This window comes from Typopeltis vanoorti, chromosome 20 (genome assembly GCF_054136105.1).
Source record: "Typopeltis vanoorti isolate ZY-2024b chromosome 20, IOZ_Tvanoo_1.0, whole genome shotgun sequence".
Classification (NCBI taxonomy): Eukaryota; Metazoa; Arthropoda; class Arachnida; order Uropygi; family Thelyphonidae; genus Typopeltis; species Typopeltis vanoorti.
The window spans coordinates 70,721,503-70,738,500 of NC_143568.1; the positions used below are offsets into that span (position 1 = coordinate 70,721,503).

General features: G+C 33.7%; 1 protein-coding gene across 1 annotated transcript in view; it reads left to right on the top strand.

Annotated features, from left to right (window-relative positions):
- LOC150095553 (proteasome adapter and scaffold protein ECM29) overlaps positions 1–16,998 on the top strand; it is a 691,438-nt gene that overhangs the window by 59,000 nt on the left and 615,440 nt on the right. The window contains exon 6 of the mRNA XM_090409825.1: positions 1,406–1,447. Coding sequence (XP_090265951.1) covers positions 1,406–1,447 — 42 coding nt within the window. The remainder of the gene's footprint in view (positions 1–1,405; positions 1,448–16,998) is intronic.

The window sequence follows — 16,998 nt, forward strand, 5'->3', positions numbered from 1 at the left end:
AAGGAGCAGAAAGTAAAGATATACACCAGACCACCATGATCAAGGGAGAGAATGGTACTGTACTATGTGAAGAAATTCTTCTCATCTGTCTGGTGATGGGTTGAGTCCCCTTTGTACAATTTGTCTTTAAATGATTCTACTTCTAGTCTTCTCGAACATAGTAATGAAGTTGGAGAATTTGCCTCTTTCTTTTCCTTGGTCTTCTGGATGGACGCTGTTTGAAGAATATGAAAAAATGGATGTGTTCAATAGATGGAAAGAGTATTTTGAGAAATTATTGAAGTAAATACAAATATACAAAAGGATGAAGGAAGGAGATCAGATAATCAGGTCAGTTTCTAACATAACAAGAATGGAAGTAGAAGATGCACTGAGAAAGATGAAAAATGGGAATTCGGTTGGATCTAATAACATCCTCTAGAAGTATAGAAATGTCTAGTTGAACTGGATGAGACTCTATTAATGGAGTCATGCAACAGAAGCATTGAAAATTAGCAAATGCCAGAGAAATGGGGGGGGGGGGGAGAGTATACTGGTTCCAATATATAAGAACAAAGGTGATATCTAGTCTTGTAGTAACTACAGAGGAATTAAACTCATGAGTCACACTATGAAAATATGGGAAAGATAATGAGAAGTGATTGTGACTTGGTGACAATTAAGCTCATCCAAATTCAAGCTGGTTCATCCTGATTTTCCAATATAATGGAAACAGTAGATTTTGCTTAAACAGATGATATTCCAGCAGACATGATGTTTCGTCATTTTGTTTTTGGCTTAAGCCAATACAGAATATTTGGTTGGCTAATTCCCAGATGGCCAATTCATTATTTGTTTAGCATTCAGACCTGCTAATGCAATGGATCATGTGAACATGATGATTGGGCATTATGTCCAAAGTCTGTTTCTCTGCATTCCTTAAAAGCTATGGAGGTCTTATCCCAGTAATTTATTTTTTGATCCTTAAGTGATCCTTTACATATTCACTTGCTTTACTATTTCAGTATTTTTAATAAAATTACTTGGATTTTTATTTTCTTTCTTAAAATCAAAGGAAAGTGCAAGTCTTATAATAATACTTAGAAACCTTTTGCTTGTTCCGTATATGAACTAAATTTATCCCTACTATTTCCTGATAAAATGAAGCATTTTGATTTTCCATTCACTGAAAATGATTTTATTTTTTTGACTTGTCCAATTAATTTTAATATTTTTTTTTTTAAGAAGTTTGTAAAAAATTAAAGGATACTAAAACAGCAATCTTTACAGAAATTGTGTTTGTGTGCATTAAAATCCAATGGACAAAATGCTTTTTATCAAATTTGTTAATATTAGTATTCTGACAAATTGATATCTCTTTAAAAAGAAGCCATTAAATAAAACTTTTCTGTTATTATGATTTCAGTGTTGCAAGTGTTGCTGATCTTGAGCTGAAAAAAATAGTTAGGTAAGATAATGTTACTTAGTTTGTGTCTTTATTCCCCCCTCCCCTACTTTTTGCTATTTTCACTCTTTTGTTTTTCACTCTGTTGTTTCTATTTGTGATAATTATTGTACTGTATTTTCCACATAAAACACTTAGTTTTAATTATACCTATGATTATACCTATGATAGTGAACCAATACTTCAAGGTCTGAATTAGAGGATCCTTTCCCTCCATGTGAGGTACCTGGTGGTGGAGGGGACTTCCCAATGATAGCACTGGCCATTTTCATTCTTCCTCTTTTTCTTTTTTTTTTACTTTTTTTTCCCATATTCTTTGCTGTACTTCTCCCGAGTCTTTATTTTTACAATGCTATCTTTCAGACTATCATCACTGGGATCCAAACCTTGCTGCAATGTTTGCCATGCAGTGCAACCCACGGATATCTGGAAAGGGGGATCCTGGTAGTTTTGCCACTACATTGGCCTCTGTTTCAGCAAGATAGGCAGCCCATGATGGCCTGACTGGGATCAATCAGCTAGTGGGTTTGCCTGCATCATGGGTCAAGAGTGCTACAGTGAGCCTCCTTCCCTATAGTCTGGGGACAGGGCCTAAGGCTTGTGTGATGCTTGTCTTGTGTCCAGAATAACTCTGACATTCCACTCCTGAACATAGTCATTGCTTGCTGGTCAGTAGGCATCCATGTATAGCTCCATGGTAGGTGGGAAGCTCAGGCACTGAACTAAATTCCTTTTGAGAATGAATACTTCTTCATTCACTTATTTTGTCAGAGACCTTCAACAAGCCCCCAACCAACAGAAACTATATTATCATCAACAAAATAACATCAGAAGCTGCAACAAATACACCACTGCTCTTAATATTACATTCAACAGGTGAATCCAATTGAAAAAATGTTGCCTTTCTTCATCCATAAGGGTTTGGTAGGATCTCCAAAACTTGTAAAGAAACTGCATTTAGGAGATATCCTTATTGAAGCAGCTCCAGTAGCATAATCAGAAAATTACTCCATGCAATATCTATTGGGGGGGAACACAGATCACAGTCATCCCACACAAGATGGTAAAGTCATCCACATAAAGGCATCACTTAAAATTTTGTTTGTTTGTGTGTGTGTGTGTGTGTGAGAAAGAGAGAGAGAGAGAGAGAAAAACAGCTGCAGCAAGCCACTGGCCATCTACAGGGTTTAGATTTTCACAGCAGCAGAAGACAGTTTGTGTGCATTTCTGTTGCAAGTATGGTCTTTACTATCAAATAACAGTTCTTGGAACATTTATTTGATAGTAAACTCGCTTTCCTCCTTCATGTATGTTATTTATGGGACCAGTGCTGTAAAGCAGTGAGCATTCTATGCACCCTATCTTCCACCCACTGTGGCTCTGATAGATGGTCTGTGCTTCGATTGTACAAAGCACTGATAAGATCAAAACTTGATTGATCAAAACTGCAGATCCTAAGTCTGTGCTTCAGCCAAGGAGGGTACACCGTGATGGCTAAACCCTATTCACCATCAAGCCATCAGAATTGCAATCAGATCACTTCGCATGTTACTTGTTCCTAGTCTGTATGTCGAGGCAAATGAATCACCTTTACCACTTTAACGCCAACAGTTGTCTCTGGCATATTTAACTAAAATAAAACCCCTGCCAGAGAATCAGACCTATGTAACTATCTTTCAATCGCAATTCGAGAATCTTGACAACACCCCAATACTCGACAGACTGTAAAACTCCTTTATCCCTTTGGATAAAAGTTCTAGAAATTGGGCAGACAATAGCTCAGATGCTGGCATATCCACTTCCTACTTTGCAAGCTTACATGCCAGCATGTGGCTTTACTTTCAGCAGGCTACCAGATACTGTTTTATCTGCACAAATTCCACCAGAGTGTAGCAACTCTATAGCAGAGCTGTATGTCACAGAGCCTGTATTAAAATACATTAGATTCCATTGCTTTCAAAGGTGTATAATATATTCAGACTCACAAAATTTTCTCTCTCATGGCAATAAAGAAGTCTAGAGCTACAGCAACATTCAGTACTCTTTCAAATACAACACCTCCTCTTTCAACATCAGGTGGTGATGAGATGTGGCATGTAGGTAATGTCCTGTGTTAGGTGGCTTTCTATAGAACTGAGAAGTTGAGTGTGTTTGGATACTTCATACTAGTATATCCAAAAATGGTAAAGATCTATTTGTTTCTAATTCACCAGTGAGTTTAATCGGAGGATGAAGATTGTTCAGATAAGTGACGAAATCTTCTAATTGGATAATAGTACTGGGTTAGAGAATCTTCCATTCAGCACTACACTACTTTCCACCATTCCACTGCAGCCGTTCATCTTTGCCTTGTTTACTGGCACCATCTTTATTACACCTTCAACCACCTCTTTCATAAATGTCCTATGTTACTCTGCAAACCTTTCAGCTCATTCCTTAACATTACCAAATATTTTCAAATATCTTCACTTTTGTTCATATCTTTCATACTGGTTTCTTTACCATTCTGCCTTTGTTATTCCACTGTCTTTTTCATCTTCCTCTGTTTTACTACTTTCTACTCTCATTCACCACCATTGAACCATGTTCACTCTTCCTGAATTTTACTATCCTCATATGCTTATGTCATTCAGCTACCATTGATGACTTCTTTGACCAAATTACTTGTCCAGTTTTTTCTTAACTTTCTCACTGCTCACTAGCTGCTGTTTCACATTATCATTCTTTGCTATCAGATGATAATCAATCTTGTTACAGTCTTGCTACTCTATTCTTAGTCACCAATACATCACTACCCATCAACTCTGCATTCAAGTCACACTCCACACATGCACACACACGTGCGCTCGCACACACACACACTCCTTTCATCCGCTTTAAAAATCCATAACTTTTCTACATAATCCAATGAATACACACATCTTGCATTTTGCAAACAGACAAAATCAAAAATTAATTCACTAATAGACAAAGTAACTACCATCTTATGATGCCTGTTAGTACATGTTGCTGTACTTTTAAAGAGTTTGAAAGTAAGGAAACAAGCACACAACTTCTTACACAAATACATAAAATCCTGTAATTAAATAACAAAAAATGAATCTGCAATATTCTCTATCATGACTATTGGAGGCATTCCCTTCTGGACTCCAGCACCTAAGCCTAAACACATTTTTACTAATTATTAACAATTATCATAGTATGCAAAGCGAAATAATACAAAAGTGGAAACTATGACTATTGAGAAAATTAAAAATAGAGAGTTTGAAAAACATACATATGATGCATTCCACTGAAGCATTTTATCTGGTTAAGGTATATTGATGGTATGTTCATAGTTCAGCCTTGAGGCTTAGGTACTTTAGATACATTGCTCTTCCACCTTAACAGTAAAACCAAAGATTCCATTTATTGTAATTATTGATGAATGTTTTTCCTAGGATTAATTGTGTAATTATTTTTTCTGTTTCTGGGGTCATTTTTTTTATAAATAAAATTTACATGTTATGTGAATTTGATTTTAACATTTGTAATACTGTATATTTAAAACGGTGTTTTAAATAGAATTTCCATACTAACTAGAGTCTAATTTTCTTCATCTTTCTTCAGAGGATTAAGAGTATGCTCATTTGGCCCTGCCTCCGTGTGTGTGTGTGTGTGTGTGTGTGTGTGTGTGTGTGTGTGTGTGTGTGTGTGTGTGTGTGTGTGTAAAATCCATACAAATCTGTAAACATTTGAATTCAGGCCTTGTACATTATCCATAATTTACTCTCTCTCTCTCTCTCCACAAAGTTTGTCTACCAAGTGTCTGGTGTGACTGATCACTGATTGATAAAACAGGTAACTTTTATCATGCTCCAAATCAATCCCTTAATTGCACTTGTAATTAGTTGCACTAGTCAGCACATGAACAAATGCATTTAAAGTATGAATTCCCACAATTATTAAGCTTACAATAAGGTTCTCTTTTTGTGAACTGTATAAATTGTCAATAAGTCAATTTAAACTAGTAATGTTTTGACTAATATCCCCCCCCCCCAACACATACACTTGTTGCTAGACCTGCTGCTATACAGTATGGAATGAACTCCTGCAATGTTCAAAGGTCTGCTGCACTATGTTGTATGGATTTCTTCCCATAGATGAGTGTATTTGGAGTTTTGATTGGAATGCCAAATCTCTTGATCCACATAATCTCAAAATTGTTCTATGGAATTCAATTCTCGCAAGTCTTGCAGCCATGTTAACACCTGGAAATTGTTGTCACGTTTGGTGAATCACTTTTGATTGATATCAGCAATGCAAGACAGTGCATTATCCTGTTCTAATGCATTTGTGCCATCCGGAAAGACAGTCACTAAGAGATGTGTCTATCAGTCACAATGGAGAGGTGCTTGGTAGCATTTATAGTATAGTCTAGTCCAGGAGTGGACTAGACTATACAACCTTTTTAAGTGTGCATGCCAAAATCGCCAAATCTTTAATGCAAAGTTTTCTCACGTGCCAACCGAAATTTTGGGGAAGATATTATTTGGTGTCTTTAAATATTGGGAGAACCTTTTCAGATAATCAAAAATCATACTTGAGTGGTAAAATCAAAGAATATTGTAAGTGATTATTGTAAGTCATATAAGATTGAATGATTGTAAAAATTGGTGACCGAATTTTTACTTAAAAGTCCTTCTACCCTGTTGATAGCATGAATATTTTTTATTTGCCTTTAGATGTAATTCTAGCTGCCATATACAGCCACACAATTTAAAGATGCAATTTTTAACATCAGCAAAAGAGTAAACAATAATTCTGAATTTTTTGTTTTTTTATGAAGATCAATCAGGCAAGTTTTTTTTTCAAGTTTTTCTAATATATTACAGTGCACAATCTCATAATTGTTTTACTTGACTAAAACACAATACAAGAAAATAAAATTAAAGATATTCTTTTATTAATTCTTAATCCCTTATGAATAATACATAAAAAATACAAATAAAATAAAATGTTATTTTACCTACATAATATATTAAACAGAAGTTAATCTTTAGCATTTTTTAGCAGAAAACATCAAATCAAAACTAGAGAAAGAAAAATAGTGGACGTTTTTATTTATTTAGCATCAATGAGACTTCTGCTGCTGCATCACTGAGGAAAGATCATTTATATCAAGTATATATTTTGTAACCTTTAGAGATATGCATGCACTACTAGTTTCATCTGTAAGGCCACTCCTATGTTATGAGACTTAACACAGTTCGTCACTGAGAACAATGATTCATGAGAATATGTAGATCCAAAAATGGATAGTAATGCTGATCCAAGGGTTTTTAAACATACAAAATTTTCTGGAATAGTATTCCAAGTCCTTAATACCTCATTTACTTCACTTCTCTCTGTTACTCCTGTCTCTATTCACTCCTTTTTGATATTCTCTAAGGTCAACAAGTATCTGCCTCCAAATTGAGCTATTTTGAAAATCAATCGACCGCATTTCAAAACCATCCATATTTATCCACAAAAACATCTGCAACTTTAATTCATCCAGTTTTATAGCATCTGGAAATTTAATGAATTTTGCAGTCTCTTCTAATTCTCTGAACTTAACAAATCTTAGAGAGAACTGCTCAAGAGTTGACACAATCACATTTAAAAATAGCTTTTGAAGACATTGGCAGTCTGTTTTGTCATACTTTTGGAGATCATTGATATATTTCTTTAAGTTTGGAAAATATCTAATTCTCTCACTGTCTATATCCCTCTTAAAAACTTATAGGTTCATTTCAAATGCCTTTGTCATCAAACATTACATGAACTTTTACCAGAACCCTGTAGTTTAAGGTTCAAGTCATTTAAATGTTTGCAAAAATCTGCAAAGACATCAGTTTAAAAACCCACACAATGTCATACATTTCTTTATAAGACATTGTTGATTAGTCAGAAAGAGATTTATCTCATTCAGGCATTCAACAAATCATTTCAGAACAAGACGTCATCTATGCCAACTAACACTGTTGTACATTATTAGTCTTTAGTACACTGAATCCACCTCATTCAGTGGATTCTGAAATTGTCTTTAATTCAAAGCCCATGCAGAAATGTAATTAACAACCTTGGTCTATGCAAATAAGGAAGAACTGGAGGAATTTTTTGAGGCTTTAGAGAAAGCAACTGACACAATGAAAAATGAAAAGTTGGTCCTTGTTGGGGATCTGAATAGCAGAGTAGGAAATGATTGCCAGACATACAAAAATATTTTGGGAAAATTTGGAGAAAAGAGCAAAGCTAATGATAATGGTAAATACCTGTTGGATTTCTGCTCAGGACACGGACTGGTTATTACTAACACAATGTTCGAACATAAAATGCACAAATTCACATAGAAGAGGCAAGTGAGATAACATCACTATCAACAATAACATAAGTCTCACTGACTTATGTTATTGTTGATAGTGATGTTATCTCACTGGTGCAGGACACTACAGTGTACAGAAGGTTTGAAATTGGAAGTGATTACTAATTAGTCTTGAGCAGGATAAAATTGAATTTCATATTGAAAAGAAGAAGATGTAAGAAAGTTTTAAAGTCAATAAAAGTTGCGCAGTTCTCAGATAGACTAAAATACACAAACATTATTCAAGAAAACAATGAAAGAGTTTGAGAACAGAAACCAAACCCTGGAGATTCATTGGCAAGTCCTGAAGAAAACATTGATTGATTCAGCCAGAGAGGCATGTGGTGAAGTTGTCTGCAAGGATAGAAAAATCATAACTCCACGGTGGACACAGGAAGTTAATGAGGCAATGAAGGAAAAGAAGAAAGCATATCAAAAGTTCGTGGCGAATAAATCAGCTTGTGGTCTTAGAGAATACAGAGACAAATGTATGAAACCTAAACACTAAAACTAGCTAAACAAAAGTCATGGGAAGACTTTAGTAAGAACATGGAAAATAAATATCAAGAAGGTGGCAAGATATTCTGTAGGCTGTTGAAGAAGCTCAAAAATGATGGAAAGACTTCTATAAAAGGAATTAGAGATGATAAAGGTGACATGAAGATTGGAGAAAATAATATCCTTGATATATGGAGTAATTACTTCCAAAAATTGCAAAATGAAACAAGCAGTAACAGCACATCGGTAAAAAATACTCAACAGGCATGCATTCAGGAATACATATCTATACTTGAAGTAGAAAAAAGCCATCAAAAGCCTGAAATGTGGAAAGGCAGCCTGAGTAGATACTATTTGACCAGAAATGCTCAAGTATGGAGGTATAAAAGTCTTGCAGTGGCTTCACTGCATAGTTCAGAAGGCCTGGACAGAGGGACAAATTCCAAATGATTGGAGTAGAGCTCTCATAGCACCCATATATAAAAAAGGGAAATAAAACAATGTGAGAATTAGAGGTATTTCTCTACTGAGTGTTCCTGGTAAGCTTTATGCAAGTATACTTCAGAAACAGTTGTGAAGGATTGTGGAACTAAAGCTTGGTGAAGAACAAGCTGGATTCAGGCCAAATAGAAGATGTCAGGATCAGATTTTCATTTTACGACAAATAGTTGAGAAATCATGAGAATATAACAAAGATCTGTATGTAAGTTTTGTAGATCTGGAAAAGGCATATGACAAGGTGTCAGGAGAAAAGCTATTCAAAACACTACAGTTATATGGTGTCAATGGAGCATTATATCAAGCGATATGTAGTCTTTATTTAAGTTGTAAGTCAGCAGTTAGAATTGAAGGAAGTACAGGAAGATGGTTTAAGGTTAAATCTGACATCAGACAAGGATGTACATGATCCCCTCTCTTATTCATTATCTATATGGATCATATTATGAAGGAAAGTGGTATTAAACCTAATATCAAAATTGGAGATGTTAATCTTAGCTCTTTGCTTTATGCTGAAGATGTTATACCTTTAAATAAATCTGCTACAAGTCTGCAAGATTCCCTGACTAATTGAAGAACTGTTGTAATAGATATGGTATGATGATCAGCAATAACAAGACAATGAAAATAGGCAGAAGCATTGAAAATATCAACTGCAATGTGAATGGAGAACCTATAGAACTAGTAAAACATTTCAGATACTTGGGCTCGATTTTTAGTGACGATGGTAAATTAAATATTGAAATAGACAACAGAATCGACAAAGCTGGTATGGTTCACCCACCGTTTGTAGGTCTCTCCTTGGCATTTTGCCAAGAATTGTCGATTCAGCTGAAGGGAGAAAGAAATGAAGGATGTACGAATTGGTTGCCAACATGCAAAATCACGTGCTTTCTTGTCTGTCGCTGTACTAGTACTAGCTTGATTTTTGTTGTTGCTTTTTTGCATTATTTTTTTATTATTAATTTGTATGATGGATCCAGTACAGTCAACAAGTTCTGTTGTTAAACGTTTCAGTAGCTCCTGCAAAAGAATATTGAATAATGTGCTGACATTCTGCGAAAAAGAATCGTCAAAAGGCCGTCTCCTTGTTCTCTTTCTCAAGTCATAAAACATGGAAGTGCAATTGCAGGCATATCAAGGTCGACTGTTAAAAGAATTCATAGGGAATCAAAGGGTGAAGGTAAGCCAAAATTTAAATGGTGCTTATTTAAATCAAAATTTAAATAAGCACCAGAGAAAGAAAACCATCGAAAACGTAGCTTTGAATGATTTTGATGTAGACGTTATAAGAAGAACTATTCACGAATTTTACGTGGTCGAGAAAAGAGTGCCAACTGTTCTGAAATTGATTCCTGTGCTTAAAGAAAAAATTAATTTTCCTTGGAAAAGAGAAACTTTAAGGAAAATACTTCGTGAAATCGGATTTTGTTTTAAAAAGTCCCAAAATACAAGGAAACTTATCATGGAACGAAGTGACATTGCTTATCTAGAATGCAGTATTTGAGAGTAATGAGACGTTTCTGGGAGGAGAAAAGACCAATTGTGTTATCTAGATGAAACTTGGATTGATAGTAATTTAACTTATGGAAAATGTTGGCAGTCTAAAGAAGAATGTGGAGTGCTACAAACCGGAAATGCCTCGCGGTGCATAATAATTTTGTGTGCGGATGGAGAAATGAGTTTTTTACCGAATTCAAAATTATTATACAAAGCAAATTAACTACTGGAGATTACCATGGACAAATGAATTCTATGATCTTCGAAAAGTGGGCAGAAGAAAAACTGATTCCAAACCTTCCTAAAAATGCTGTTGTTATAATTGATAACGCTTCATATCAATCTTCAATTAAACAAAGTTCCAAATTGGTCTAATAAGAAGCAAGTTCTTATGGATTGGCTCTCTGCAAATAACATTTCTCATTCCCCAGATATGCAACAAATTGAAATGCTTAATTTGGTCCAAAGAAACTTGCCCACAACTAAACTATTTAAATTTGACACGATGCTCAAAGTGCATGGATTTCTAGCTTTGAGGCTACCACCATATCATTGCGATATTAATGCCATTGAGTATGTTTGGGCAGAAGTGAAAAGTTTTATTCACCATCGCAACTTAACTGGGGATATTGACATGTCGAAACTTTTTAAGCTTTCAGAACAGGCGATTGAAAGTATTACAGTTCAAAACTGGGGATAATATTGCTCTCATGTCACCTCATTGGAAAATATGTATTGGGACAGAGACGGAATTATCGAAGAATTATGTGAACCTGTTGGTGATCAGTTTAAGTGAAAGTGATGGCGATTCGGACACCGATTCAGATGACTCTGAAGATTAAAAGGATTTGATAATGGTATTTTTTTCCAACATTTTTTTTTGCATGGGTTTGTTAAAAGAGTCACAACAAGTCATAAATAATTAATCGGTTTAGGACATTTAAGTGTCAGTTCTCCCAACTGTAAGTTTAGAATATCTAAGTTCATTTGAAAAAATTTCTGTTTTTCTGTATAATTATTTTTATTTATAGTAAACTTTCTTAAAAATAAACTTAATTAAATTTTTGTTTTATGCTATACCTTTTTTAATTTTGTTAATACTCTACGTACATTTTTCCAACTGTTATACAAGCAAAATAGTTACTTTAAAAACAGCAATGTTCATAAAAGAAAAACTAAATTTTCCGACCTGGAATAATAAACAAACTCATCCCAGAAGACAAATTGATTACCCTATTATCGGAATGGATTCTCCTTTTTCTGACATGCGCAGAAGTGTCGAGTGATCTCTAATCGGTGGGCAAACTGTATGGTAGGAAGTCAACTGAATAAATTTATATGAAATAAGAGAGAAATTAGTCAAAACACTAAATTAGTTGTACAAGACAGTGTTCAAACCAATTTTAATTTATGGATCTGAGAGCTGGGTTATAAGTAAAACACTTGACCAAAGACTAGAGACTACAGATATGAGAGTCCTGAGAACGATTAGGGATGTGAACAGATGCCATCAATATCATATTAAAAACGAGGATATTAGGAAAGAACTTGACATTATTGGCATCCAGGAATGTGTTAGCAGAGCTAATTTCAGGTTGTATGTTCACTTAAAGAGAATGGGAGAGGAAAGATTAGCAAAACAAGTGTTCTCTGCCTGTTTTGCATGAAAAAGATCCACAGGAAAACCAAGATATAGGTGGATTGATATGTAGATGATATAGAAGATAGAAATGTGTGATCTGATAATGTTGGAGTCTTGACAGCTAACAGATTGATTTGGAGGAAGTCATGTAGTAGTATCATATCCTGTACACCCCTTAAGGGTACATATCAAGAATTTGCTGCTGATGATTATGGTTACTATTTTCATCACTTCTTGAAATTCCTTTATCCATCTTTTTCACATAAAATCTCATATATGATGCTATGAAAAGCTATCAGTGAATGACTAACATGTTTTGTAAACAAATTTACAAATCCTGCTTCCTTACCATTCATGCTGGATGCACCATCTGTTGTGACCGATACCACTTTTGAAATATCAATTTGCCGAATAGATAATTCGTTAATAACTGCTTTACATACTTTATCCCCAGTGATACGCTCATGTAGTGTTACAAGGTTAATCATCTCTTCACATACTTTGTCAACCCTACAAAATCAAGCAGAAATTGCTAGCCTAGCTGATGATGTAATATCTGTGCTCTCATCAACACAAATAAAAAAGAACTTGCATTAAGCCAAATCTTTTGTTAATTTTTCTGCTGTATTCCTCTCCAACTCTATTTTAATAATTTTTAAGTTTTCTGAAAGAGGAAAGGAGCACATTCTTGCCATGTTTCTTTAATGTAAGAATCCTTTCCTTCTGGCTTACGCAGTGATCAGAATACATCATGAAAATTATGGAATTAACTACCACTTTAGAGTAAAAGTTTAGCTTAATATAAACCAAAATAAATATTCGACATTTCAACCTTCACATTAAGGTCATCATCTTGAGTGTATATATATATATATATATATATACACAAAGAAGCAAGCTGCACTACACAAATGGCATGCTATAGTTACTGATCAATCATTAAAACTATTGGCCTGACTTCTAGCAAAAAAACAACAACAACAAAAAACAACCTTACTACATCAAATCTAGAGTCCTGTTATTATTATTATTATCTATTCTTCTTCAGGTGTCATCTCCTAGAAGGAGGTTGGCAACCATCTCACGGAACCTTTTTCTTTCTTTTGCTGCTCTGGAACATTTATGGTAATTCAAGCCAGTCCAGTCCTTAATGTCTTCAAACCACATTCTCCTGGGTTTACCTCTCCCTCTTTTTCCTTCTAATATTAATTTCTGAATGCCTTCTTGTCTAGTTAGATATCCAAAATATTTAAGTTTTTGCTCTTTAATTATTTTCATTAATGTTCTTTTCATTTTTGCTTTCTTTAAAACATCTTCATTTTTCATTTTCTCTGTCCATGGTATTTTCAACAATCTTGTGATGGTCCACATTTCGAAAGCTTCTAATTTTTTCTTTGCTTCTTTATTTAGAGGCCAGTTTCACTGTTGTAGAGAAGGCTTGACTAGATATAGCATTTTATTAATCTTTTTCTTGTGTCTATATTAATGTCTCTGGATGTTAGAACAGTTTTCATATCAGTAAAGGCTTTTCTTGCTGTCTCTATTCTTCTTTTTATTTCTTTAAGGGAATTTCACATTTGTCCCAAATGTTTATAGACAGAGAAGGCTTGACTAGATATAGTATTTTATTAATCTTTTTCTTGTGTCTATATTAATGTCTCTGGATGTTAGAACAGTTTTCATATCAGTAAAGGCTTTTCTTGCTGTCTCTATTCTTCTTTTTATTTCTTTAAGGGAATTTCACATTTGTCCCAAATGTTTATAGACAGAGAAGGCTTGACTAGATATAGTATTTTATTAATATTTTTCTTGTGTCTATATTAATGTCTCTGGATGTTAGAACAGTTTTCATATCAGTAAAGGCTTTTATTGCTATCTCTATTCTTCTTTTTATTTCTTTAAGGGAATTTCCTCTGTCTATAAACATTTGTCCCAAATATATAAAAGACTGAACCTGTTCAATTTTCTTTTTGTTAACAGTTATGTTCAGTTTCTTATTTATTGGTTCATTTGAAATAATCATGCACTTCATTTTCTTTAGTTTAATAATTAGTCCCATGTCTAAGCTTCTGTTATAAATTTCTGTGATAAGTTTTGAAAATCATCTTCAGATTCAGCTATAAGAACTGTGTCATCTGCATACCTGAAGTTGTTGAAGTTCCTACCTCCGACTTTTACACTTCAGTTCTGAAATATTTTTAAAAACTTGCTCACTAATATATTGTACAGTGAGGGTGATAAGACACATCCTTGCCTTACTCCTTTTTTTGATTTCAAAGTTGCCAGAATATGTATTTTTATATCTTATTGAGGCCATTTGATTCCAGTATATATTTGTAATTATACGTAGATCTTTTTCTTTTATTCTGTAGGATATGTATTAATTTCTTTTGATCTATTGAATCAAATGGTTTGGTGTAATCAATAAAACAAAGATATATGCTTTTCTGCTTGTCAAGGCTTCTTTCACATAATGTTTTCAAATTGAAGATTGCTTCTCTTGTACCTTTTGTCTTTTTGAAAACCTGATTGAGTGTCTTCTATTTCTGCTGACAAAGTGCCTTTTATTCTTTCTAGGATTATTCTCAGTAGTGATTTTGTAACATGGCTTGTTAAACTTATTAGTCTATATTCTGTACATTCAAAAGTTCTTGGAATTTTGGGATTAGTGACAAAGATGGATTTCCTTAGATCATCAGGGATGTATCCTGAATCATAGATGTTATTAAAAATAACTTTTAGTGTGTTTTCATTTACTTTCTTTAACAATTCAATAGGGATCTGATCAGGGACTGGTGTTTTACCTGCTTTCATTTGACTTAGAGCGTATTCTATTTCTTCATATATAATTGGTTCACCATCCATATTTTGTATATCTCGTGCATCTGTGCAATCAGAGTCAAACAGTTCTTTTCTATATTCTTTCCATCTTTTTATGATATCTTGTGTCTCTAGTAGCATTTTCCCATTTTGATCTTTTATACAAGGATTATGGTTGAAATTTTTCTTTTTATTTGTCAGGGCTTGGATTGATTTATGCATTTCTTTACTATTGCGTTTCTTGTCCAGTTCCTCTATTTCTTTACATTTTTCATTTAGCTACTTGTCTTTAGCCTTCCTGCATTAATTTTTTATAATTTTACTGAGTATTCTATACTGTTGTGTACTTTTCTTTTTTCGTCTTTCATTCATAAGTTCTAGTATTGATTCAGTCATCCAGGGTTTTTTCTTATTGTATTTAATTTTTGGGATAACCTCGTTAGCTGTCTTATATAATTGCACTTCTAAAATTTGACCACCTGTTTTCAATTTCCTCTGTGTTACAAAGTATATTGTCTTCTGTTTTATATCCTACATGATCTAATTTCTTCCTAATTTCTGAGTTAAACACCATTATGTTGTCGGGTATATTCAGAGCTGTGAAGTCAAGTCTTTCAGTATGATTGTTTTTAGAAGTGTTTTTTAGTTTAATTTTTAAAGTGGACACAACAGGGTTATGGTCTGAACCTATATCAGCACTGGGTATGTTTATATGTTGGTTATATTATTTTTGTATCTATTATTTATTATTGTGAAATTTATTTGGTTTCTTATAGAGTTATTTGGGTTTGTCCAAGTATACAGTCTGCACTTTGGATGTTGAAAGAAAGTATTCATTATGCACAAGTTGTTTTGAATGCAGAATTGTATCAATCTCTCACCTCTTTCATTTCTTTTGCCTAGTCCAAATTTTCCAACAACTGGATTTTCTTCCCCTTCTCCAACCTTTGCATTCAAGTGTCACCCATCACTATGAGTATCTCATTTGATTTTACATATTCTATAGATTTTTGTAAGTTATTATAAAAATCTTCTATTTCTTCATTATGAGTCATCATAGGGGCATAAACCTGGATAATTATGATGTTAAAAAGACTTTATGGCTAATTTAATAAGTATTATTCTTTCATTTATGGGCCACAGCCCCATTATACATTTAAAGATGTCTTTCTTAATCATGAAACCCATTCCATATTCATGCTTCTCTCTACCAGAATATACAAATGTAAATCCATCTTTCTCTAGTTTTCCCTAGTTTATATAATGTTCCAAGTTCCAGTTTTCAAGACTCTGTTTCTTGTTTTATCTATTAGGTTACAAAATTAAATTAAGCTAGAAAGTAATATGTTCACATACAAAAAAAGTTACTCATAAGTATACATATAAATTACAACAAACCAGTATGGATAGTGGCCAATAAAAGCTGAAAAATTGCTTAGTTCTAAAGTCAGGGTTTGCTGGAAAACTAAAGTGGGCTGAATGTGTGGCATCCAAATTCTTGGGATTTTTTTATGCCACCATTATTGTTAAGATTAGGGCAGTTAATTAAAATTTCACAGGCTTCTTTAAATTTCTGTTCATACCAAGTTTTTGTATGAAGTAAAGAACAAGTACTTTTCAAATCAGTTTGGTGGGGTGTTAATAGCAAGATCTGCATCTCCAAAATGATTAAATTTAATGTATCGTTTGTGTTCTTTTTTACTGATAGGGATTGTACATCCAGTTTCCCAAATATAAGGTAAGTTACAGGTGCAATAGATGCAATAAACTCTAGGGTGTGCCAGTGGGAGTGGGGGAAGAGGATCCTTAGAGGAGTTGAATATGTTTTTGTTCTTTAAATATTGATAATGCATTTTACATAGCTTTAATAATAACTTATGTTTATGGCAATGTAAAGAAAATTTGCCTTTATATCTAATAAATTAAACATATTAATTGACAATAAATACTTCCAATCCATATTTTAACGACTTACAATTGAATTAAATCCAAATCTGCATATATACACACTTTAGAAAACCGATAAATTCTTTACGAAACATAAAAAAATATATAAAATGATGGTAAAGGGATCACAGCATGTCTGGCTACCTGGAAAATCACACAACAAATGAACTGGACAAAACTTGTAAATAAGTATATTGCAGAGATATCTTGGAATAGGATGTTTGTTTCATTTTCTTATTAGTTGTTATTACTAAAACAGGTGAT